We start from the raw sequence: 25,325 nt of genomic DNA on the forward strand, positions 1-25,325 counted from the left end.
AAGACAGTGAACAGTGATCTGGGAGGCAAGGAGCGCTCTCTCATTTTTTAAACTGTGTCATATAAGGAATACTTGGAGACACGGGGACTATTTAGTACAGAGAAGGTCAGCCTGAGCTGGGACACAATAGCTGTCTTTGAAGAGAGCTTGGATTAACTAGCTTGTAAGACTACGGGAGTTCAGACCAATCGGTGGAACTGAAGTGGAGACAGTTTGGCTTTACCCTCAGGAAGAGCTTCACCGGTGCTCAGGCTGAAGTCAGCAGGGCTAGCTCAGAGTTCGAGTGCTGCTCTGTTGTCGCTTTGCAGTCTTCTCTGGAATGGACTTTATCCTCCTTGGTCTAGGACCTCAAACACAATTACGTATTCCAGAAAGCAGGTTGTGAAGTATGTGGAAGTGCCTACCTGAGACACGCTGGTTTGAAAGTCGGTGTGAATGGGCTGTTGCATCAGTATTAGAAAAATGGAGGGCGACCTCACGAGATGAAACGAGGCTATGACACTGAGCTGACAAGCCACCATAATGACAGTCAGAACTTAGGTTTGCAGAGTGCTCAGTGTGTGCCAGGCCCTCTGTTAAGCACAGAAAAATAGATAGCTCATTTGATCCTCGTGAGAACCTTAGGAAGTCTCCATTTTCCAGATGAGCAAACAGCTCAGAGAAGTAAAAGATATTTCAATATTCTGACCCTAACCCATCTAGAAGGTTTGGGGGTTATTTTTCTCCCCCTTCAAGTAGGCTGTCATCTTACGTGCATTTGCCCACAAGCCACAAGTGTTTTCTAAATTTCTCTGGTTGTCTTCAAGGAACCGAGTTCCCGGTGACGAGGACACTCAGCTCTGGGGGGTTTGCTTTTTCCTCTGTTCCTTGTGCTGCCTTTACTTACATGCAGTGTGAAGTCTCTAGGCCAGTTATCCGGTTGTAGTTCTGAGATGCTGCTATTTGGATTAGGCTAAATATAGATCTTTAAAGGAAGTTTCTGATTGAGGTTAAATTCTTGAAGATTGTTTAATTTATTAAATTTTGGGTTTGGTGTAAGTGTTATATAGAGCGATTTTACTTGGTTTGAATTGTTTGAATCAGCATAAATCAGACCGGATTGGAATTGTTTTGTTTACCTCTCTCATAAACTATAAGGCCACTTTTCTATCCTTGGCACATAGAAGGTCCTCATAAAAACTGGTAGAATGGGACCGGCCCACTGGTGTGGTGGTTAAGTTCATGCACTCCACTTCAGCCAGCGGCCTAGGGTTCACAGGTTCGGTTCCCAGGTGTGGACCTGTACATCACTCATCAAGCCATGCTGTGGCCGCATCCCACGTACAAAAAATAGAGGAAGGTTGGTACAGACGTTAGCTCAGGGCCAATCTTCCTCACCAAAAAACAAAAAAACTGATGTAATGAATGTGAGTACAAGAACAAGTGAAGTTTTATCAGTATCTCAAAGAATCTCTGCCTTTGAATTACTCATTCAGTGGATGACTAATAAATGGGCACATCTCCTACTTACTGATTTATTTTTGTAAATAGTCTTTGGATTTTTCTTACCACAGTGCTATTAAGACTAAGGTCATGGGTCTCCTACACCATGGGGTCCAGTCTGCTTCTCCATAGACTATGCTCATAACCCCAGCCAACTGTGCCATAGATGTAAGCTTTCGGGTCATGCTGGGGAGTAGTGTGGCTTACCATCTCTGCACAGACACGCCTGTCGTAGGAGAGGAAGACAGTTGGCTTTAGAGATAAATTCATAGACTCAGGTTCATGTACTAAAGAAAACATTTCATAATGCTAATATTAAGAAATTGTTCATAAAACTGAGTTATTAAATTTTTATGAAGTTCAGCATATTGAAAAAGGGTCTGGAAATGTATTTCTGATATTTTTTAGTTAACTCTATTGCTGTTTGATCCGAAGTCATAGCACTTTGTGATTCTAATTGGGTGGGTTTGTTTACATCGGCCACTGAGAGTTTATGCCCAAGTGGTTATGCATTTAGTGACACTGAAAAGGTGTTTCCAATGTATTACCGTTTTGAGTAGAGAAATCATCGTGGCACGAAAAATGGTGTTTCTTGAAGAGTTAAGGAAATGCAACTGAAAATGAAAATGGTGGTTTCATCTGCTCTGCTCCCTGCAGCGTGTTAAATTTCAGTCTTGAGTTTCCTCATCGGTCTGTTCCAGCACTGCGTGTACCTGGGAGGTTGAGAGTGACTTTGGTGTTCTTTGTACCTTTCAGGTTGTCTGCTCACAGGCTGAACACAGCAACAGCAGACCTTTCTCACCTGGCTGCCGAATGCCACGCTTGCTTAGCAATTACGTTAGGAAACGTTCTAGGAGACGTCCCAGATGTTTCCTTTAAGATTAAATTTTGTCTTGTTTCAAAATGAACCCCTGGTTCCCCTGTATCTATGATTCTTTCTGATTTCCCACATTTCTCGTGGCATGGAATTTTGTCTAAGAGAATATGGATTATTTTTCTCCTTGGGAATGAAGTCGATCATGAGGCTAATTCCATGCCCCGATATTTAGTTGTGCATTTTAATAAGTACGAAACCATATCCCTTAACAGATACAAGGGAAATGTGCAGAAACACTAGAAATGTTACCCAGAAGCTTGGTTCAGGCCATTAAGCCCAACCCGACTTTCTCCATTAGGCGTTTTGGAGGATGTTGTTGCCTCTGTCTTCAGAGCTGGTGTGAATTAAGGAAATCTGTTGTTATAAGGACATGTGAACATTTTTTGGAAGCTTAAAAGCACACACCCTGGGGAAGTGTGGCCTGACCCTGTTAACCAGAATTTACATCCAAGACTCACTGAGCCTAAGACACTAAAATCGTTTGAAACCTTCTCATTAAATATTTAATCTGGTTTTCCTCTTTGTCTCTTCCTCCTGTTCTGACTCAGCGTAAGGTCAGGATTCCTTGACTGGTCATCATAGTAGGTTTACTTTTAAAATACCTCCGTGAGAGGCCAGAAGGCCTCTGAATTGGTCATTTCGTCCAACCGCATAGATCACTTGATTGATTACTCAGTGTACCACATGTGGTCATATTAATAATGGTCTTTCTTCTGCCTTTCTCTCGCTCCTTTCTGGGAGGTTCCGGGGAGCAAGGCTGCAGGCCTCCAGGAAGAGAGATCCTGGCCAGGGCACCCTCAGTGTGGCACTTTTTACAGTGCTCCTTACGGAAAGCTGTTTGGGCACATGTAGCTTTTCCATGACATTGTGAACTCTGGAGAGCAGAAGCCGTGCCTCACTCAGCTCTGGGCCCATTCATTCAGCAAACACGTATCTAGCGTCTGCAGTGTGCCTGGCACCAAAGCAGGCCCTGGGAATACAAAGATAATTAAGATGTAGTCCCTGCTCTCAAAGACATTCTGAGTTTATGAGGAGAGAAAGAAATGTGATGAGCATAATAATAATGGGTATTATCAGCTTAACACTCACTGCAGGCCAGGTTTTGTGTTAAGTGTTTATTAAGAAGGCCCGTCCCAATAAAACTCTGTGATGTAGAGACTGTTGGCACCTCCATTTTGCCATTGCAGAAACTGAGGTCTCACAGTTATGTACTTTATGCACAGACTGTAAGAGGATAGTTTGAAAATAGGCAGTTTGATTTTAGAGTTTGAACACCTGCCCACTAAGTTCTACAGCCTGGGAGTGATGATAAGTGAAGATATTATAAAATCACAAAGAAGGCGGGATCTAATTTCTTTCTTTGGGGGACAAGGCAAAGTCACCAGAAAGTTTTCATGGAGTAGCGTATAGGATTCTACCAGGCAGAGAAGGAACGAGAGTCCAGGCAGAGGCGAAGCAGAGGAAAAGCACAGGGATGTGAAGACAGGACCTCAAGTTACCAGTCTATGACCAGGCTATGACCAGGCTGACGGAGGTCGTTTGAGATTTGTGGAAGGTGCAGTAGACTAGTCAGACAGGGCAAGTTAGGGGTGATCTAAGAAATTTGGACTCTATCCTGAAAAAATATAGCAAGGCTTTGAAGGGTTTTAATCAGAGGAAGGACATAACTAGACCTTTATTTTTAAATAATTCTAATGACACACAGAAAATTGGATCGGCCAGACTAGATAGGATTGGTGACCTCTCCTGCAAGGAGAAGAAGCAAGTCTTGGATAAACCCCAGAGTCGACTTGAGTGACACTGTTGTCCTGGAAGCAACGTAAACTCATTGGAACCCTTTTACAAAATAATATTCTGATAAGTATCAAGGGTCTTAAAAATGTCAAAATTTTATCCTAGTAATTTTATGTCTGGGAATTGATCTTAAGGAAGCAACATAAAATGCAAGATATGCCTTAGACTAGCATTTGCGATAATAGTTGAGAGTGCTTAAAACATATCACTGAAATTGAATGAGTAAATGAATGATAGAATGATTGGTGGAAAATAGTGGAAACACTGGAAACCATAATAGGAGTATGATTAATATGCATTCACTGGGTAGTTATTATGAATCCAATAATAATGATAGTTCTGAAAATTATATAAATACATGGAAAAATTTATGGTAACTGAAAAAAAAGCAGAATTGAAAAAGATACTCTTATTATAGAATGATTACAACAATGATTATGTTTAGATAAACAAAACTGAAGGAAATACATCAAATTATAATGGTGGTGGTTTTGTCCTTCTGTTCTCTATTTTTCCAATATTCTTCAATATACTTAATTCATTTTTATAATGGAAAAAATGTAAAAAACTTTGGGACCGTTAATTTTGGACTTATGTTTGAAGTATCTGAAACATCAAAGTGACAGTAAATAATAATTAGAAAATAGGCTTGGTATTCAACTCTGGGTTTACATATTGGAGACATTCAGTAAATGTCAACTGAATTGAAGTTCTAACCATTTTCTTCCTTTTAGGTCAAAGTCCCAGAATCTTATGGCAATGTAAGAGAAGTTTTACCATCATTTGAACTTATATAGGCTCATTTTCATGAGGAAAAAGAAACTTCCTTTTCCAGCTCCATACCTGAAGCAGTTGAGGGGACTCTCTCCTCTGTGCAAAAGTAATTTTAATCAGCTGATCTCAAATAACATAGAAAATACTTTATTTCAAACATACATCATTTTTTTTAAAGTTATTTTTTTCTTTTGTACAAAGGGAACATTGATTGCTTTTCTTAATACTGGTATCATTTTTCTTACCTAGCAGTTCTTTTTCAAAGGTCAAGGGTCTGCTCTCACTGTTTTCAAATTTCTGATGAAATAGAATCCAGGGGCGTATTTAACCTATTGAATTTTGATGGACTTTTGATAATCCCAGATATTTTCCAATTAGAGGGTTTCAGTTGATTAGTCTAGTATGCCAGCATACTAACTGTGTTCCAGAGCAGGTGTGTTTTGGTTTAAGATTGCTTCTTTTCGGGTCCAGAGTAGTAGTTAGAAGAAAGGATTGGTTTTCACTGTTACCCTCATAAACTGGAGACATGTTTAAAGCTGGGGTGGCGGTTGCATGAGGCTATGCTTTCATTGTTTCCTTGCCGTGAGCACAGGGCCCATGCCCCCAGCGCTCAGGCTAGGACCTGATGTCGTCTGGGCCAGGCATCTGTGAATTACAAGGGTGTGCGAATTCACACTTCACACGTTCGTCGCATGAACTCGTGCTTCAGAGCACAGTCCAATTCTTTAAGAACCTTTGCAGACTGAAGGAGTGGCGGTGGGAAGAAAATGGTTAATTCCAAGGTCATTTACGAGACCATGGAGGATTTGGACTGTGATTCAAAGTGAGCAAGTAGGCAGGAACTTTGGCGATGTGTCAGGAGGATGGCTGGAGGTCTGTCTACCTACTGAAAGGAACTCCTCACTAACTTTTCACAAAATCTAAAATCCGCGTGGGAACCCGGCTCCTAAGGGCCTCTTTCATGGTTGTATATATCTTATCACGTTGGTTTGAGGAGTTGTCCGTTTCCCAGTGGGGGATTGATTAATTCATCCAGTACCTCTAGGAGTAGGACCCCCATGAAAATGGAACAAGGGGAAGGTTAGTGTCCCTATATGGCAAGGGGATATGAATGTTAGAAAAGTCCAGGGGCTGGAACACAGTACTCAGCCCCTCCCAAATCAGGGGTCACCTGGAGGGATATAAAGGCCAGAGCAATGGGGAGGGATGTCAAAACCAAATCAACCAGTATCTGCCAAGCACTTCCTACATGGACATCAATGGAATAAGTGTCCTTAGAGACCAGAAGAAAGAAAAATACAACATGGCCTTTTCACTCAAGGGAATTGTGATTACAAAGAGTGTCTGGGAAATTATCAAAGAACTGTAGCGTTTATGGGATGTTTACTGTGTGTTAGATACTGTTCTCTGTGCTATGTATGTGTCATCTGATTAGTGCTCTCATCAACCCCATGAGATAGGTACGATGACTATACTCATTTTACAGATCTGGAAACTGAGACACAAGAGAATCTAATGTCGTTGAGACTTCAGACTCAAGCTTTCTGACTTCAGAATCCTTGCTTTTGAGCATTATTCTCTGCTGCCTCCCAGACAAATTTTTTGTATTTCAGTGCCTCTGGGAAAAGGTGAAAGAAAAATGTAAGAGTATGCTTGACAGAGCACAGTTTGTCTGTGTTGCTAGATTTCTTCTACTCATTACCTGAACTCTTGTACAATATGAAGTATACAAAGAATCTTCTTGCTCGTTCTAAGATATTTGACCTAGGAGAGCTTGGAGGACCCTTGTCACCCCAAACCTAAGTCTTTAATCTGATCCTAAATATTCTTGGCTTGGGCTAATTGGACCTAAGGGATTTTTTTTTGTTATTGTTCTAAAGTCTTAGCCAAGAAATATTTTCTTTTTGGACTCGCTACCTGAACTGTGGGCAGCTGAGCAGAGTTTCTTGGTGGCCTTTGATCTCATTAGAGAGTTCTGGATTGGTGGCCCAGATCCTTGAATGAAATCTGATATTGAAATAACACCAAGCTGAAGTCATAGGAGGTTGCAGTGTAACGTACACAGTCAGAATAACCAAGATTTAGGAAAAATAAAGTAAGTTTCAATTGGCTTCATTTGCTCACTGGTGACTTTCGTTTCACTTGGGAGTGATTCCTAACCCACTTCTTCACGTGGCAGGGACACAGCAAAACATAAAATCTCAAACTCCAATTTAGGGATTTTATTTTATTTATTCATTTATTTTAAGATTGGCCCTGAGCTAACGTCTGTTGCCAATCTTGTTTTTCCCTTCTTCTTCTTTTTCTTCTTCTTCTTCTCCTTCTCCCCAAAGCCCCAGTACATAGTTGTATATTCTAGTTGTAGGTCCGTCTAGTTCTGCTATGTAGGACGCCGGCTCAGCATGGCCTGATGAGCAGTGCTAGGTCCGCGCCCAGGATCCCATCTAGCGAACCCCTGGGCCGCCGAAGCAGAGCATACAGACTTAAGCACTCAGCCACGGAGCCAGCCACCCGATTTAGGGATTTCAGAAGCCGTCAGAGCTTGATGAACAGCAGCACTCTTTATCACTCCAAGAAAACGCAGTGACAAATGCTGCTAACGAATGTGAATTTCTCAAAGTTCAAGTACTGCTCTGATGTCATCTTCCTACACCATTTTATCTGCCATGAATTTTTGCATCACATTTGACCTTGTGTGAGGGAGGCCTGACCCAGAGACCTTGTCTTTCCTCCAAGTCCTAGTGTTTTCTTAAGGGTTTCTTAAGGGCCGTCAGCAAATGCGGTAACTACTTCATCTGGTACACACACTCAGTATTTCAGCTCATTCACAGATTCATGTCGCAAGTGTTTATTGGAAGCTTCCTGTGGACTAGGGTGAGCTTCAGGCTCTCCTCAAATTCCATACCCTAGGTGGCTCGTTTGTTCACTCTAGTCCTGGCCCTACGATACCCAAGCTCTGTGCAGGACACTGGGGCACAGAGCCAATAAAGACATGGCCAATACCCCCGATACTGACGGTCCGATGGGAGACACATAAATGAACCAGTGGATGCTCTTGTTATTGTCTCAAACTGTAGATGAAGCCACACTACACATTTCTCCATTCTCTGTAGCTGACTACATAATGAACTCCAAACAGAAAAAAAGAGGAAATTTATATGTATGATTTCCTTTAAAATACCTTACACATTTTGCTGAAGAAAATATTCACATACTCCTCTATCAAACTCTCAGAAGTAATGTAGGGAAGAATAGTTCTAATGCTGTTATTTACCAACTGGGTGGAAGAGTGAAACTCTCTTTTTTGTCTTAATGATAAGAATAATAATAGTAGGGTCAGCCCCAGGGGCCTCGTGGTTAAGGTTGGTGCACTCCGCTTCAGCAGCCCAGGTTCGGATACCGGGTGTGGACTTAACACTGCTCTTCTGTCAGTGGCCGTGCTGTGTTGGCAGATCACGTACAAAAAGAGGAAGATTGGCAACACATGTTAGCTTAGGGTGACTCTTCCTCAGCAAAAAAAAAAAAAAAGAAGAAGAAGAAATGCAGATGCAAAAGTCTGTGGACTGTAAGTGGCCTTACCATCTTACTGCTTTGGAAGTGCCGTCTTAAAATTAACACTGTAGTCAAATAGTAATTTTGGAAAGAGAGAGTTAATTTCCCTTTTGGTTTCTAACTTAGGTTTTTGGGAATCACACTGCAAAATTCCTGTGTGACAATACCAAGGTGGGAAGACAGGAGGATGCTGAATTCCTCTGTTAATGACTTTAGTTCTGCAACTCAACATCTGAGCAAGCACCATGCTTCCTTTTTCTATCTCTTCTTGGTAAAGTCTGATTTGGATGATGGGAGAGCCATTCAGACTGTCTACTTGTTTGCCTCTGTCCAGCCTGTGGTGACCACTGGTGCATACATCTAGGATTTAGAGAGGGCCATTTGGTCAAAGATGTTGATTTTATCAGTGCCATACTGACCTCTGTCGCGTTCTATGCATTCTTTTATTTTAAGTCAATGGACTTTTTAAGATGTAAATAATTTAGAAAGAAGTTTCTATTACATTTTAAAATATTCTTTCTTAATTTCTTCTTAATTACAGAGCAAAGAGATTGCATTCCAACTTCATGAGGATTTAATGAAGGTTCTTAATGAGCTTTATACGGTAAGCACATAGTCTTCTTCTTTTGCAAGAATCTTTGGTTTAGAATTCTGGTTTGCAGGAACACTATTCACATTAGAACTCATTCCAAGCGAAGGTGTTGACCGATGCTTGTCTGGTTGAAACGTGGAACCAAGTGGATAGATATACACTGCTCTGTTCCTTTGCCACTCCCTCCCGATTTGGAGAGACTTGTATTCAAGTAAATATGCACGTGTATGGAGCTAGCACACTTTAAGTAGCTAGAGTATGAGTGTCCCAATAAGACATGTTTTTAACTGGTTACATCGTACATGATCTGTACATATATTGAATTCAGAATATTTTGTTTTAAATTGTTACCGTTTGTGAATTAGCCATTCTGAGATTTGAGCAATTTATAGTTGCTTTTTTTTAGTACTTTAATTTTTTTCTTTCCATGTCAGTTAAAGTGTTTGGTTAATAACTTAATATATTAAAATTATTTTGGGGGGTATTTAAGATTTTATTTTTTCCCTTTTCCTCCCAAAGCCCCCCGGTACATAGTTGTGTATTTTTAGCTGTGGGTCCTTCTAGTTGTGGCATGTGGGACGCCGCCTCAACAGGGCCTGATGAGCGGTGCTATGTCTGTGCCCAGGATTCAAACTGGCGAAATCCTGGGCCGCCACAGCGGAGTGTGTGAACTTAACCCCTCAGCCACGGGGCTGGCCCCAATAATTTGCTTTTCTGAATTTAAATTTTATTTAGGTTACTGCATATAATCATAAAATATTAAATAATTTAAAACTATCCTATTAAAAAGCAAAACAAAACCAATGAGGTTGCAAGTTGGAGTTAGTCCTATGCCTCTCTAAATTTTTTTTTACACTTAATGATCATATTAAATACAAATTCCTTTTGGAGAAATTTGATGAGTTTTTATTTTATGAGAGAGAATACGTAGTGAGAAATGAGTAATATTAATTTGTTCTAACTATAGATATTTGCATTTTTATTGTACAAGATTATTTGAATTTTTCTTTACTGGCAAATTAAACCTGAAACTTATTATTAAAATACGTTTCTTGATTTATAAATTCCCTTTGTTTCTCCAAAGCTGTGTGTGTAAATGCATTTTTTGTGAATTGAAATATTTTAAATTCTCCACTGATACTTAGTAATTAAAAGAACCTGTAGTTTTAAACTTTTGTAAAATGAGTGATACTCTTCTAAAATTCACTTTCTAGTTTTTTTGTACCTGCATGATAAATTTGTATTTTGATAGAGCGTGTTGCTACATTTGTACTTACGAATTGAATGGACAGTTTCTCTGGGTTAGTTCCTCCTTCAGAAACGTTTGACTTTATGCCAAAGCCTCATGTCCTAAGGTCACAGCTGTATAAAAAACACCTAACAAAGGTGAGTTTTTGATGATAAAGGCCATTTATTAGCCCGTGCTTTGTGCAGTTTGTTCATTTCTGATAACCTAAGGTATCAACCATTTCTAGAAATCCTCGATTTAGAATTTAAAAGTTAAATGAGGGACTGGCCCGGTGGCGCAGCGGTTAAGTGCGCACATTCTGCTTCTCGGTGGCCCAAGGTTCGCTGGTTCGGATCCCAGGTGCAGACATGGCACTGTTTGGGAAAAGCCATGCTGTGGCAGGTGTCCCATATATAAAGTAGAGGAAGATGGGCAAGGATGTTAGCTCAGGGCCAGTCTTCCTCGGCAAAAAGAGGAGGAATGGCAGCAGTTAGCTCAGGGCTAATCTTCTTCAAAAAAAAAAAAAGATAAAAGTTAAATGAGCCTTGTGCCACTGAGCCTTCCAAAGAAGAAGTTCTGTGCCCTCTTCCACTGAACTATGTTAAGATGAGGGCTTCACAGCACTTTCCTTGTGGTGCCGTTTGCTTGGGCATTGTTTTACTTTAAAAATATAAATCAACCTCTAATACTGTAAAAAGTAAATCTGCTGGTTGTCACGACATCATGGACGACAGCCTGTTGGTTATGGTCTGAAACCAGTAGTACTCATCAAACCAACAGTTGCAAAGGTAAACCTGATCATTGAATACAAGAAAAGTCAGCAGAATGTCCTGAAAATTTTCTCTCAGTGAGGGGTGTGTATAGTGAAATTTCTCTGGATTCAGCCTAAGCAGTGGTCTTAGACATTTAGCAGATTCCACAGTTGAATCAAGTAAGCTGACACGCCCTCAAAACACTCATCAGTATCAGTCTGAAAGCCTGAGGGAGCCGAGTTCTGGAAAAGGCCCACAGAGTTTGAATGACCCTGTCAAAGTCATTTAACTTCTCAGACTCAGTGGAAGAATTAAGTGACGGAGGAGACAAGCAACGAGGTTGTAATTAGGTCATCTGGAGGTCACTTTGAGCTCTTGCGAAAAAATTTACTTTAACCAGAGAGCGTGTTCGGCCCGTGTTAGAGGTCTTGTCCATGGGGAAGGACCTTTAGATCGCGCACGCACACACACACACACGCACACACACACACTTTGCTCTAAAAGAAGGTGTTTAGGCTCTCTTGCACTTTGAATTCAGATACACAAATTCTGTCTTGTTCAAATGAAATCTATCCATTACGCATATTCCATTTACGTCTGGAAAGAGAAAAAAGATGAGGAGCGTTTGTACAATGACCAGCAGTTGGGGGCTGTGGTTTAGGTTCCTATTCACCCACTGCCTGGTCATGAACAAGGAGCCTTCTGAGTTGCGTCACACGCAGAATTTTGTACAACTTGTGATGTAATAATGATTGCTACAGTAACGGGTTTAAAATATGTGGGAAATTGAGGAATTGAGGGAATTACATTTTCAGACAAACATTCACCGCTCCCTTCCTCTGAGCCCTTGAGACTCTTTGGGACCTGAAGGTGAACATTTTGAGAAGTATGTTAATTTCTGGCACCCGTGGAGTGCTTTATATTAAATTACAGTCAACCTCAGTGGTGGCCGGCAGCCTTATGTGTGCACTTCCCTAACCCAAAATATTCCTCCCACAGGCCTCTTGATTATTCCAAAAGTTCTATCAGAAGGCTTTGTCCTAAACAAAATACAGCTGCCCAGGAAGGAAAATAGAAAGAGATCCTTATTGGGGCCGGCCCCGTGGCACAGCAGTTAAGTTTGCACGTTCTGCTTCGGTGGCCCAGGGTTCCCTGGTTCAGATCCCGGGTGTGGACACGGCACTGCGTGGCAAGCCATGCTGTGGGAGGCGTCCCACATATAAAGTAGAGGAAGATGGGCATGGACGTTAGTTCAGGGCCAGTCTTCCTCAGCAAAAGAGGAGGATTGGCAGATGTTAGCTCAGGGCTAATCTTCCTCAAAAAAAAAAGAAGAAGAAGAAAAAGAGATCCGTATGATCATTTTTACCTGGAGCGAACTGAGTTTTATCATATCCTTTGAGTACAGGTGTGTGCATCGGGCCTGAAGGACTGGACCTCTGAGCCGGGCACAGAGGAAGGGGACATCACAGTGTCTTCTGGAAGGGCAGGAAAGGCTTTGAAGACATGTGTCTCCTTTTCTATATTTTTGCCTCAGTCTTGCCTTTATTTGCAGAAATGAGACTTCAAAATGGTTTTGAGCCTCCATTCAGATTCTTAGACCATCACAAGGGCCAGCCAAAGCAGTTAGGATTAGTGTGGCATTGAATAACAGAGGGATGCAAAAGAATGGCATAAACAAAATAAAGTATATAGTCTGTCTCCCGTTAAAGAAGTCCAGAGTTTGGCAGCCCAGGGCTGGTATGGAGTGTACATAAAGCCATCCAAGAGACAGGCTCCTCCTAATCCACTGTTCAGAGGAATGTAATTGTAACTTTTGTCCTTATAGTTCAAGATAGTTGCTAGAGCTCCAGCCATTGTATCTGCATTCCTGAAATGGAGAAAGGAGACTCCAGCAGAATGGAAAAAAGGAAGAAGGGCCTGCCCCCTGTTTCTTAAGGAGACCTAATGAGAGCCCCATGTAACACTTTCACACACTTCTCATTAGCCAGAACTTAGAACATGGTTCCATAAGGAAGTCTTTTAGCTGGCCAGCTCATTGCTCACCAGTTAAAAATTGAGGATTCTTTTAATTTGAGAGAGAAGGGGCGATATCGGTAGATAACTAGCCATGCCCGCCAGAGTAGCTAACGTTTACTGCATGCTTATTATGTATGTGTTCTTTATTGCGCTAAGCACATAGCTTGCACTGTCTCACGTAATCCTCACGGCATCTCTGAGGTCATTACCATCATCATCCCCATCTTACAGATGAGAAAACGAAGGCTCAGAGATGCTTGCCAAGTGAGTAGTAGAGTTAGGGTCCCAAGTCCAGGTCTGGCTCCAGAACCTGTGCCCTTTACTGTCATTTTATCTCTATTGCCGTAGTTTTTGGGAACCATACTCTATCGAAGATCTCTAAATGTTAATGTCGCCCCAAGAAAACAAAGCACGTAAGCAGTTTATGACCTGCTCGTCTGTATTTTTTAATATCAATGGCATTAATGTTGTTTGAATAAAAATATAGGTGAAAAATTGAACACATGGCTCAATGACAGTCTGTACTTAGAAATGTCAGTTTAAATGATCTCTCCCAGATGGAGGTCACTGGGCCGAAGAGTGAAGGAGTGAACCCAGACCCTCAGACTCCCTTTCAAAGAGTCTAGTCCACAAGTAACTTCCTTCTGAGTCTGATATTTGAAAGAGACCTAAAGGATGGCATCAGCAAGTGTGGGAGTGGGGTTAAGAAAGCAGGGAGAGTGCGGTGCTGTGAGGAGACAGAAAGGCCTGGCCTGGTAGTCAGCAAGCTTGAATTTGAGTCCCAGCTCGCTTAGCCACTCTGGGTATCTGTAATCATCTGGGTCCTCCGGAGAAACAGAACCAGTAGGAGATATACACACACATATATTGAGAGATTTATGATAAGGAATTGGCTCCCCTAGGGTGGAGGCTGAGAAGGCCCAAGATCTGCAGACAGCAAGCCGGAGAGCCAGGACGTAGTTCCAGTCCCAGTCCAAAGGCCTAGAACCAGGAGAGCCGATGGTATAACTTCCACCTGAGTTCAAGGACAAAGCGGGAGAAGACCGGGTCTTACCTCACAGAGAGGCGGAGAGAGCAAACTCTCCCTGACTCCGCCTGTTTGTTCTTTCATGCCCTCAACGGATTGGGTGAGGCCCACCACACTGGGGAGGGCAACGGCTTCACTCAGTCCACTGATTCAGATGCTGGCCTCATCCAGAAACACCCTCCCAGGCACTCCCAGAAGAATGTTTAAACAGATGTCTGGGCCTTCATGACGCATAAAATTAATTAATCGCCCTAGCATCTGACAAGGCCTCAGAGCGTGGTGGGGAGGGTCAGCGTTTACCATAGCCCCGCCACTTTCTGGCTGCATGGGACTCTGCGTCTCAGTGTTCTCGTCTGTAAAATGGAAATTATAGGAATACCACCTCTTAGGGTTGTGATAAAGAATAAATGTTTCTAAGACTAATGTATTTATTCAGCAGACATTCTCTGAATGCCTCCAAGTAGGATGCACAGCCCAACTACTTCCTCTCAAGGTGTTTACGTTCTGGTGAGGAGAAACAGTAAACAAATGCGTGTGTAATACGACAAGTGTGCGTGCTAAGGGGAAAAAGAACACGGAGTCAGCGCAGCGAAAGCACAGGCAGTTCTTCATAAGTGCTGGTCGTCGTTGTCATCCTCTTCACCATCAGCGGCACGGGGATGGGAACACGCCTTGTCTGCCTCTCAGGGTGAACGTGGAGATCAGGGATGATATTAACGATAACGACAAATGGTTTTCACCTATCTATGTGGTTTTTCCTTACAATGAATATATATTACTTTTGTACACAAAGAGAAAGGAAGGTAACTTCCCTGAAGAAAATCAAATCAACGGTGAATGTGAACAGGGCGGCGATTCAGTTAGTGGGGAAGTGAAAAGGTGAAAACAGAAAAATAGTGCCGCGGAAGGTGAGAGGGAGCATTCAGAACAAAATTTGCCTGATCATAGAACAGTGGTTTATGGTGTAAGCCTGTGCCCGAATACCAGAACCTCAAATAGTTACACTGTAGTTTAGTAGAAAACAACTATTTGTCTTTTATTCATATTTCTGTACTTTGCCTAGGATTTGCAGCATCATACTCAGCGTATTAGGAAACGAGGAGCTTACCGTCCTCGGTAAGCAGATTCTAATAGAGGTTAACAGACGTCGTGATAAATCCACGTGAAATTGATTGTTAATTATGTGTAATTGATTAGCACACTCCCTCTACATCAGTGACACACATGGCTAGCCAGCGTCAAGAGGTAATCCATCCTCAAATTCCATTAAATCAAGAGGAAAGAACTGAGAAAATGAAGATTTATGCAACCCTAACCGCGAGGCAAGCACGTTGTCCCATTCATTTCTCGCAGCAGCCTATATAAGGGAGTTATTCCTAATCCCGGTTTTACAGATGGGAGCAGGGGCTCAGAATAATTAGTTCAGGATCACACAGACAGTAAAAGAATGCTCCAAAACGTAAACCCAGTCCCACGGCTGAGGCCCATGAGCTCCCCGCTGGACGGCTGCCGTAGGAAAGGACTGCCGGGCCGGTGGGGAGGAAGGAGGGCGGAACTTGATCTGAGGGAGAGAGAAAGCTCTTTGCCTGCCTGCGCTGATTGACGCTTGTGAAGACCACTGAGCTCTCCAGGCTGTTGGTATAGGTTCCGAAATGGCAAACCCAATGGCTTTGTACTTTCAGCTTTAATGTTGGGATATGTTCATCTGGGGTGTCTCCTTAGAACATAACCTTTCATTTAGTTTTCATGTTGTTTGTGTCAACACCACCTGTTTAGCTGTATGCTCATACACAGTGATTACTGCTAAGTATCCATTACTGGATACCCCTCTGTTTCCTTCCCTCTGAGCTCCAGCTCCGATTTGCTTAACAAACGTACGTAGAGGATGGGATCAGTCCTGGTACCAGCCCAGAGGCTGCCGAGAGCCTTGTGCAGGAGCTGTTTGCAAAACAGGGTTGCTGAAGGCACGTGGATACCCACCCTGGTCTTACATAGCTTTGAAGCACTTTTCTCTTTCAAATGTTAAAATAAAAAGTTAATTATTTTTCAGAGGGAGTGGGAGGGAAGGCCCTGTGTATTATTTCTAGCCTTTCCTTGCAAACTTTCGCCTGGAGAACTGACTGCAGAGGAAAGCTTTCTCGGCTGGCTTTGTGAGCCTCCCACGACCCGCAGCTACTGCATTCTTCTCTCAGGAAGAAACATGCCCAAGGAAAGGTGGAAAAGTCATTCGAAAGAGCCCCAGATGCCTGCCGCCTCTATCGCGAGATTTTCCTCTGAGCCTCAAAGAGCTTTTTGATTTTTTTTTTTTTGGTTAAGTATTCATTTTAGCCCAAGGGCACTTTAAGTATTTGAAATATATATTTCTGTAGTGAAAATAAAACTTCATTCCTTTGAGATGGACTACAAAGAGATCTGGGTCCCAGAACAAAGCACTGAACAAGGAGAAAAACAGTGTAGATATGTTAAGATATGTAAAAAGCTCCCCGGTTGAAAACCTCTTTGGAATACCACATTCTGTGATGCCACTTGGAAAACTTTTCAAAAAGCAGTCTATTTGGAGATCTTGGGCTGACGAAGCGTTTCCATCTCCCCATTCCCCTGGCTTTACGACTAGACGCTTAGATGGAAAGAAAGGTGTTGGCATCGTCTGCCTCCCTGCCAGCTTCTGAATCCTAACCCTGGCTCTGACCCAGTCTGACTTCGGGGGCCAGCTTAGCTAATTTGACCTGGCTTCATTTTCCTGCCCAAGTGGTCGGGATTGATGAAACTCCCATTGCACGGACCTCTGAGGACAGAGGTTTGGTAAGAACTTCAGGTGCTGATGTCTTTGGGGGCTCCCTGCTAACTGATGAAGCCAGCGGCTCTCCAGCTCCTGCGTGGAATTTGCACTTTCTCTGTGAGCTCTGAGAATTAGTTATGGTTGGTGCTTATGAACTACAAATAAGACTGCTTTTTAAAAGAAGTGAGTAATAGAAACAAAAATATATCATTTATTTGCCTTAGAAATGAAAAAAAGTGTTGTGCAAAGTTTGGTTTCGTAAAAACAAAAAATTTCTAAAGAATGTTTCATATCAAGAATCTGAGTATTTTATCCAAACTATTACATTGTGAAATACAGTATTGCAGGTTTTAAAGGATTACAGAGTTTTAGTAACAGGCATCTTAATCAGAACGCTCTGTTTCTGGTGGGTAATTAAAGTACTTAGCTCTGTTTACCATTATTCATCAAATCCAAATATACTGTAGAAAACATACCCATAAAGTGAATTGTGGGTGTTTTCCTTGGACCAGAAATGTTGACCAGTAGAAATGCAAAAATCATGCAAAGGAAATCAGGATCTAAAGCCGTTGTATCAGGTGACCCATTTCAACATATCTTAACTGACAGTGTTATCTGAATTTAATCCTATCCTGGCCTGATAGAATTTTAGTACTGAATGGGCCTTTAGAATCAGTCAAATTAATGTGCTCATTTAAGGAGAATACCACAGAGGCTCAGATTAAATGATTAACTGAAGTCCCAGGTTGGAACTGAAACCCAGGTTTTATTTTAATTCAAATCAGCAAATTGGTTCCTTTCACATTAACGCTGCAGGGCTGGAGCTTCAGGTGAGAAGGCCCAGGTCAGGAGGGCTGCAGTCTAGCAACCTTTGTCAGGTACTGTTCTAAGCACTTTACATAATTAACTCTTTAAATTCTCCCAGCAGCCCTATGGGGTAGGCGAGGCACAGAGAGGTTAAGTACCTTGTCCAAGGTCACACAGCTGGGAAGACTCAGACCAGGCAGAGTCTATGCTTGTAGCTTTTTATTGGTGATTACAACATAGGGCAGACCATTGTGTACCGACAGACAGGTTCAGGGCAAAGGCTTTGGAGATCCAAAGAGAGAGGGCCACATTGAGGATTCAGAAAACTTCGGAGAGGAAAGGGTCTGAAAACGGACAGGAGTTCAGCAATAGGAGAGGTGGAGGGAGAGGTGGGGAAGCACTGGAAGCAAGAGGAGCAGTGTGAGCTAAGGCCAGAGCTGGGAGGAACCCGGGACAGATTCATGAATCTCCCCCTGGAGCCTAGGAGGCTGGAAGGAACTTAGGCAGCAAGAAATGATTAGAGATCTAGTCAATCAGTTTGAAAACCCAGAAAGCTTTCTTGCACAGATTAACAAAGGCCTCTCACCTTTCTTCTTGTTTTAATAAATGGAGTGAGAAGTACTGGATTTGAGGCACCGAGTATATGTGTCAAATTCTAAGTTGTTTTTCATTGAAAGGCAAGGATTCTGCACCAGTCTTTCCATCCTAGTTGACGCTGCAATTCTGAGGGTTGTAGGGCTTTTATGATTTTAAGATTCCGTGTGTCTTGTGTCCTCAGCTTAAATATTTCATACGCTGAACCTATGACTTAGATGTCGGATACACACAGGCCGCGTTGAAGATGTGTGAAACATTTTCCCGGAAAGAATTAAATATTTAAAATGGCAGGTGACTTTGAAATACTACTAAATCTGTTGGCGCTTCATTCTGCATGGACTTTCCCCTCAGCATCGCCCACTACCTGGAACTTTCCTCTTGTCGCTTCTGCTTCTCTTGTGTTCGGGGTGGCCCTGGTTAATGTGTATTCCAGGCGCCAACTGTTGGGTATTTTTTTTCATTCGATTAAACTTGTATTTCAGTGCCTCGGAGGACTTCCTATGAAAACCCCTTTTTGAAACAAAGGCTTTCTGAGTGACCTTCTCTATCGCTGACCTTCTCTATTGACTTGTTGGGCAAGGATTAAGTCTCTGTGCAGCTCAGTTTCTTTGATCCGTAAAACAAAGACCATCCCTCTGCTCTCAGCCTCTCAGGTGTGTGAGAATAAACAAGCGAGCGCTGGCGGGGCTGGGCCTGTTGTGGGTTTAAAAGGAAGGATGGAAGGGTGGGCTATTTTATTAATTGTAACAACATCCATTAAGCATTCACCGTGTGCCCTTTACCACTGCAACTGCTGGGCACGTATTAATTCATGTTATCTCCACAATACCCTTACAGCTGCTGTTCTTATGCCCATTTAGAGGGGAAAGAATTATGGAACATGCGAAAAGGCAAAACAAGGAGTTGAACCGAGGCAGTCTGATTCCTGAGTTTGTTCATTGAGCTGTTTAGAAATGGAACAGACTATCTTTTAAGACAGTGCTCTCCTTCTTCAGAGGGTGGCTGCCCAGCAAGTATGTGATTTGTAAGGTTCTGAGATTTATGGAATGCAGTTATTCAGCATTTGTCCCAAATCTCAGAATCTGTTCCCTGTCTCTGAGTCAGTTAAATGGAAAGCACTAAAAGCATTGTTGCCTCCGCTCTAATATTGTTATAGGATCATCTCTGTTGCATCCAGGTAATGGTTGGGAGGGGCCTTTCAACCAATACATGGGTCCTGGCAGTACATCAGTGACAGACACCCAGCCCGGCCGGCACTGAGTTAGGCTAGTGAGATACTTCCACGAATGGCGGTGGGCACTCGGCGCCTTAGGTGGAGGTCTGCTCGGCTCTGTGTGAGCGCAGAGGCACTCTGGGGCTTCCTGGAGAAGCTGACACCTGTTTTAGTGATAAAGGAAGGGTGGAAAGGTTTAGTATGTGAAGGAAAGTACAGATGCGTGAAACCACATTGCCCGTGGAAGGAACTCTGTGCACTTGAGTATTGCCAGAGTATCTGCTAATCATTAATGTAAAAATAAAGGGAGCATTAAGCTGGACTTCCTTAAAATCCTCTGCCTTCAGCACTCTTTCTTTACCCCACTACAGATGAAGTACTTAAGAAAGAAGAAAGGAAAACATCTTTTGCAAAATTAGAATTCCCTGGATAAAATGACGTTTGTTTCATATGAGAAATTTCTGATAATTGTGAAGTGGGCAGATATTACACCAAAGCGTTAATTGTTCTCATGAAAAATTACTCTTATGAACTAGTGAACTAGGATCAATCAATAAAGAATAAATAAAATTGGATTTCTAGTAATAGGATGTGATGGAATCAAATAGGACAAGGCCTATTTGTGGTATGTCGTAAGGGGCCTTGAGGAATTTTTGCTAAATATGAATGTCCATCGAGAGTTTGTTAGAGATAAATGAAACCAATAACCCCTCTGTGACTCAGACGTAAATTAGAAACTGCCTCTCGTGACTGCTGGAACTAAGGCTGGCACAGATTAAGATTAATAAATACAGGTTACTCTTGTTATAGATAGAAACATTTTCTTTTAATAAGGCATAAAACAATTTATCCTCCTTAGGGTAAATTAGTCATTTTTCATTAAATATTTTTATTAAAGTAGCAAAATCTTGTGAAACTAATTGTAATTTATATTGCCATTTAAAAATTATTGTTCTGCTTAGCATTTTGAAAAAGATGACTAATGCTCTGCTTTAATGTAACAGTCAAATGCCTTACATGTAAGTCAAAAATAAAAGCATTCAGCAAATCGGTAAGTGTGTCAGCCCTGCACCTACCAAATCCTTCCTGGGTTTTCCTCCTTAATGAGCACCTGATGATTGAGCAGTGATCACTTTAGGAACTAATTAAAGTCACTAGAGTGATAGATATCCCAGTGTAAGGTTCATCAATACAACAGTGTGTTAGAGAGACTATACGGGCATTGTTCGTTTCTAGGTGTTTTCTGTGCAACGAAGCAGATGAGTTATGGCCTCAGAGCCCATGGAGACTTCTAGGAGGAATCTTACCTCCTCCGCATAGCATGATGTACTTACCTGCTGCCTCAAGTCAACAGAGGCAGGAGATAATTAGTATAATTTGTTGTTACACTGGTTTTTCCTTTTGGTTAAGATGTATGTGCCGTCTACCTTGACCCTGAAAAAGTGACCCCCTTTAGCCACTGAGAAGTATATTACATACATACAGTCATGTGCCACATAACGTCTCAGTCAACGATGAACTACATATACCTTGGTGGTCCCACAAGATTAGTACTAGAGAGCCCAGCTGTGTAGTTATACCATCTAGGTTTGTGTAAGTGCACTCTATGATGTTTACACAACGACGAAGTTGCCTAAGGACGCATTTCTCAGAGCTTATCCCCATCGTTAATCAATGCATGACTGTCTATATTTCCCCAAACAATAAATTCTTATGGTATTTAGTTGTTGCTAGCTTAATATCTGATATCATGGACTCATAGAATTTCAGAGTTTGGAAAAGTTCACTGAGATCGCATGATCCAACCGCCTCCTTTATAGATGAGAAAGCTGTGGGCTGGTGAGTTAAATAAAGCCTTGCCCCGAGGTCACACAGTGGGGGCGTGGCAGACAGAGAGGGCGTGGCAGATGGAGAGCTCACACCCCTGGATGTCTAGGACATTAGTGCTCCTTCCCCTAACACTGGCTCTTGAAGATAGAGAAGAGAATAGTGAATCTCTGGCAGAAAACAAAAACACAGATGACACTGTGGCGTCTGTTTTCGTATAGACTGGTAAATGCCATCCCTCATTGCTTCCTCTGAGCTTCATCAAGTATTCTCCTTCTGGAGGGATATATTAAAACCCTCCTGGACAGAAGCCACCTAGTTACACAACCAGTTTCTCCTTCTATGATCAGGCCTGTAGTCTGTACTTTTTCTTTCATTCCACACTTTGGAAGGTGTTTGAGGAATATAGTTGGATTTGATCATCCCCCTAATTTTGGTCCTGTAGGGAGACCTCGTGATGTGATTGTAATAGATGAGGCTCATGCTGAGGGTCAGAAAGGCTGAGGTCACAAAGTTATTTTGCAGCAAAATAGGACCAAAACCCAGGTTTATTGCCTTTCGTGGACCTAAGCCCTTTCCATTAAAATGCTGCTCTGTACAATTACTCCTGAAACAAAATCTTTAACCCTACACCCAACAGACTATAATTATTTCAGTGATTTTCATTAACTGTATTTCCTCCTTTGCATGTGTGTTCTCTGTTTTTCCCTTTGTTTTCTTTCTTCTCTGCATCTCTGTTGCCCTGTTGTTTGGTTGGTTGGTGGTCTCTAGCCAGCAGAGTCCAGAGTCCCACACAATGCTTTTTGTTCTAAGCATTTGTTTGGATTATAAATATAATTTGATGATAAATTCAGACTGTCATACTAATTTCATTTCAATGGAACCACAACATACCTCAAGTTTTCTTTGTTTTTTTTTTGTTTTTTTTTTTGGAGGAAGATTAGCCCTCAGCTAACTACTGCCAGTCCTCCTCTTTTTGCTGAGGAAGCCTAGCTCTGAGCTAACATCCGTGCCCATCTTCCTCTAGTTTATACGTGGGACGCCTACCACAGCATGGCTGCCAAGCAGTGCCATGTCCGCACCCGGGATCCGAACCAGCGAACCCCGGGCCGCCGAGAAGCGGAACATGCGAACTTAACCGCTGCGCCACCAGGCCGGCCCCACCTCAAGTTTTCTTTGATAAACAAGCTATAAGGACAGAATCTCATGCTATTTAATTGTTCATCTTCATCTATTTGCTCATTCTAAAGGCTTTGCTAAAGTTCTGAACATATACATAAATGGAAATATCACTAATGCTTCCCTTTACCTCTGTTAGAAATGATAATCTTTCCAATCATGGAGAAATCATTACCTATTATGAAAATGAATTATTTTATGGCAGTCTTTTTCAAATATCAGTAGCTACATTTGCTGTGCACTCATTATATGTCAGGCTCTTTTTTCTGTGCTCTTTACGTATGTTGACACATTTAATCCTATACCCTATGCAGTGAGCAATATTGTTATGCTGATTTTACAGTGAGGAAATTGAGGCACAGAAAGGTTAAGATACTTGTCCAAGATCACACAGCGAATAAGTGCAGAGATAGGATTTGAACCCAAGCAGTCTGTCCTGTGAATCTGAGCTCTTAACCACCAGTATACTACCTCTCAAAGAGAGTTCTCCTGTAAGTGTTACTTTGCAAATATAAGTAAGGTTTGTAAACTGTGTTTTCATTGACTTATGGAGAGCACTGAGAGCGTGGGGAGAGGAGGTGGGTTGTGAATGCTCGTCATCCGGACATCCTACTGACCTCTCATTACTCAGGGATCAGCAGCCTTTCCAGCCCCCATGCCACAAACGAGAATAAAAAACACTGACAAGCGTCACTCACAGGCCTGAAGTGGGAGCTGGCGGAGGGGGCGGGGCCTGACAGCTCCGTTGTAGGTTTGGGCTGAGTAACACCAATGCCGAGGTTGGCTTCTCCCGTCTTTACATTCTTTGCATAAATAAAACATATGCCCCACCGATTTCTCCCCAAGCTGGTTAAAAAGAAGCCTGGGCATCCTCTCCAGTTAACTGCCATTCCGCCCACGCGAAGTCCACGGGCTGTGCCCCCTACTCCTGCTTGTCCTCCGGGAAGAGCAGCCTGCCTTCCTGTCTTCCCCGCTGGGTGGGGATGGAGTGTCCCATCTCTGGCCTCAAAGCGGAGCACAGTGCTGGCTCGTGGATGCTCAGTAGCTGTTCGGTGGATGAATAAATGCAGATCAGTGTACACTGCTCTGAAACCTGGGCTAAGTCTACTCAATTTTACAGTGACTGTCAGCGTACATCGAAAAGGGTGCTAATTATGAGATGCACATTGTAGACAGGCTAGAAGCCTTTTCAGAGCGTGAATTCAGGCAGTGTGTCTTAGGAATGTAGGTATCTCTGCAGTCAGCTCCTAGGCGTCCCTCCCTGGCACGTTATATCAGTTTTTAAGGGGTTTCGGCTAGCCCTGCTTGCAGTGAGAAACAGCGGGAGGGGCCTCCATCTGGTCCGCTCTTGCCGCACTCCCAGCTCCTTTGCCTTTGGGAGACAGTGGCCTGCACCTCTGCTTAGAGCCTGGATATGAAGCCAGCTCGTCTAGCCCGCCACCCCAAGCCCACGTGCCGCCTCCTACATCAGACCTTAGAAACTGTCAAGAATGAGGACTTCGCACCCTGTGAAGTGCTTCTGTGCATTCTGCCGCGTCCTCCCAATTTTACCTCGGAGGAACTGTGCTCAAGAAAGTTGGGAAACTTGCTCGGCTGGTAGGCAGTAGCTCTGAAGCTCGCCTCCAGGGCCGCCTGCCTCAGGCGAAATTCATCGCCAGGGTTGGCTCAGCGTGCTGAAGAGCAAGCGGGCTCGAGAGTGAGGGGAAAGATGCCGGCATGCTATGGGTCTCAGGGTGTCTTACAGTGAGTTCCTGCCCCCACCCCTGTCTAAAATGAGCCCCCAGAGACACAGCATGGCTGAGCAGAAGCCAAAACCTGGACAGAGGGCCAGAGGCTGTGCGGGCCCAGGTTCCTTGCAGCACAGCCCCTGGGGCTCAGCTTAGGGTGACCCCGTGCGCCCTGCTTTCCCCACGAACCCGAGAGTGTCCTGGGAAACAAGAGGAACCGCTTCCAAGGCTGTGGGCCGGCCCCAATGATTGTGTTAGTCTGGCACTTACAGAAACTCAGTTACAATTAGAGCCCTCTCTGTATTGATTGTAGGAAAGAGATCTTTATCTTAGGTCGCTGATGATGAAGGAAATCCAGAAACTAGTTCTCAGAAGAGGTTTTAGAGATTGATGGCTTTCATAAAACAGCAGGCTATATGCGGAATTAGGAAATATTGCCACTGACATTGCTTTTCATTCCCCCCCACCAACTACCACACCTTTCTTTTTTCAGGGACCATGAATTCTAACGCTAATTGTATTTCACAAATTATTTAGAACTATTTGTCGTCCCGTTAGTCCAATCCCAGGTATTTATTGGAGATGCTATTATGGATGCTGGGGGTGGAGAAGAATAATGCCAGGCTTATTCTGGGTATTTAGTAAATATTTATTAAATGAATGGACAAGCTGACTGTAAAATGGATTCCTGTCCTTCATTTGTTTCTCACCAAATGCCGACTTTACTCCCACTGTATTTAAGGCAATATTAAGGATCTGAAGTTGCCTAAGATACTGTTGGTGCCCTAGCAGAACCTACAGGACCACCCATGGTACCGGGGGGAACACAGAGATCTGTAACACATGGCAGAGAGTCTGAAGGGCTGTCAAGTAGTAGGTCCTGGTGGGTGGATGAACAAGGTCACTGTGCCTGGGGAACCAGGTGACATTTGAGCTTGCCTTGGAGGGTGAATCAGAATAGTAACAGGAGGAGGTACCTGGGGAGGGCATCCTGGGCAGTGGGATTGGTTTGGGAGAAGGCCCCAGAGGCAGGAAAGTACAAATTCTGAGGGAGTGTTAAGTGATTGACTCAGAGTAGTAGACTAAGTGCTGGTGGGCCTGT

General features: G+C 42.9%; 1 protein-coding gene across 4 annotated transcripts in view; it reads left to right on the plus strand.

The window, feature by feature from the left end:
- SRGAP1 (SLIT-ROBO Rho GTPase activating protein 1) overlaps nt 1-25,325 on the plus strand; it is a 258,624-nt gene that overhangs the window by 144,677 nt on the left and 88,622 nt on the right. For all 4 annotated transcript variants that reach the window (XM_044755489.2, XM_044755491.2, XM_070494908.1 and 1 more), the window contains one exon: nt 9,021-9,083. In XM_044755489.2, coding sequence (XP_044611424.1) covers nt 9,021-9,083 — 63 coding nt within the window. The remainder of the gene's footprint in view (nt 1-9,020; nt 9,084-25,325) is intronic.

Source organism: Equus asinus, chromosome 22 (genome assembly GCF_041296235.1).
Source record: "Equus asinus isolate D_3611 breed Donkey chromosome 22, EquAss-T2T_v2, whole genome shotgun sequence".
NCBI lineage: Eukaryota > Metazoa > Chordata > Mammalia > Perissodactyla > Equidae > Equus > Equus asinus.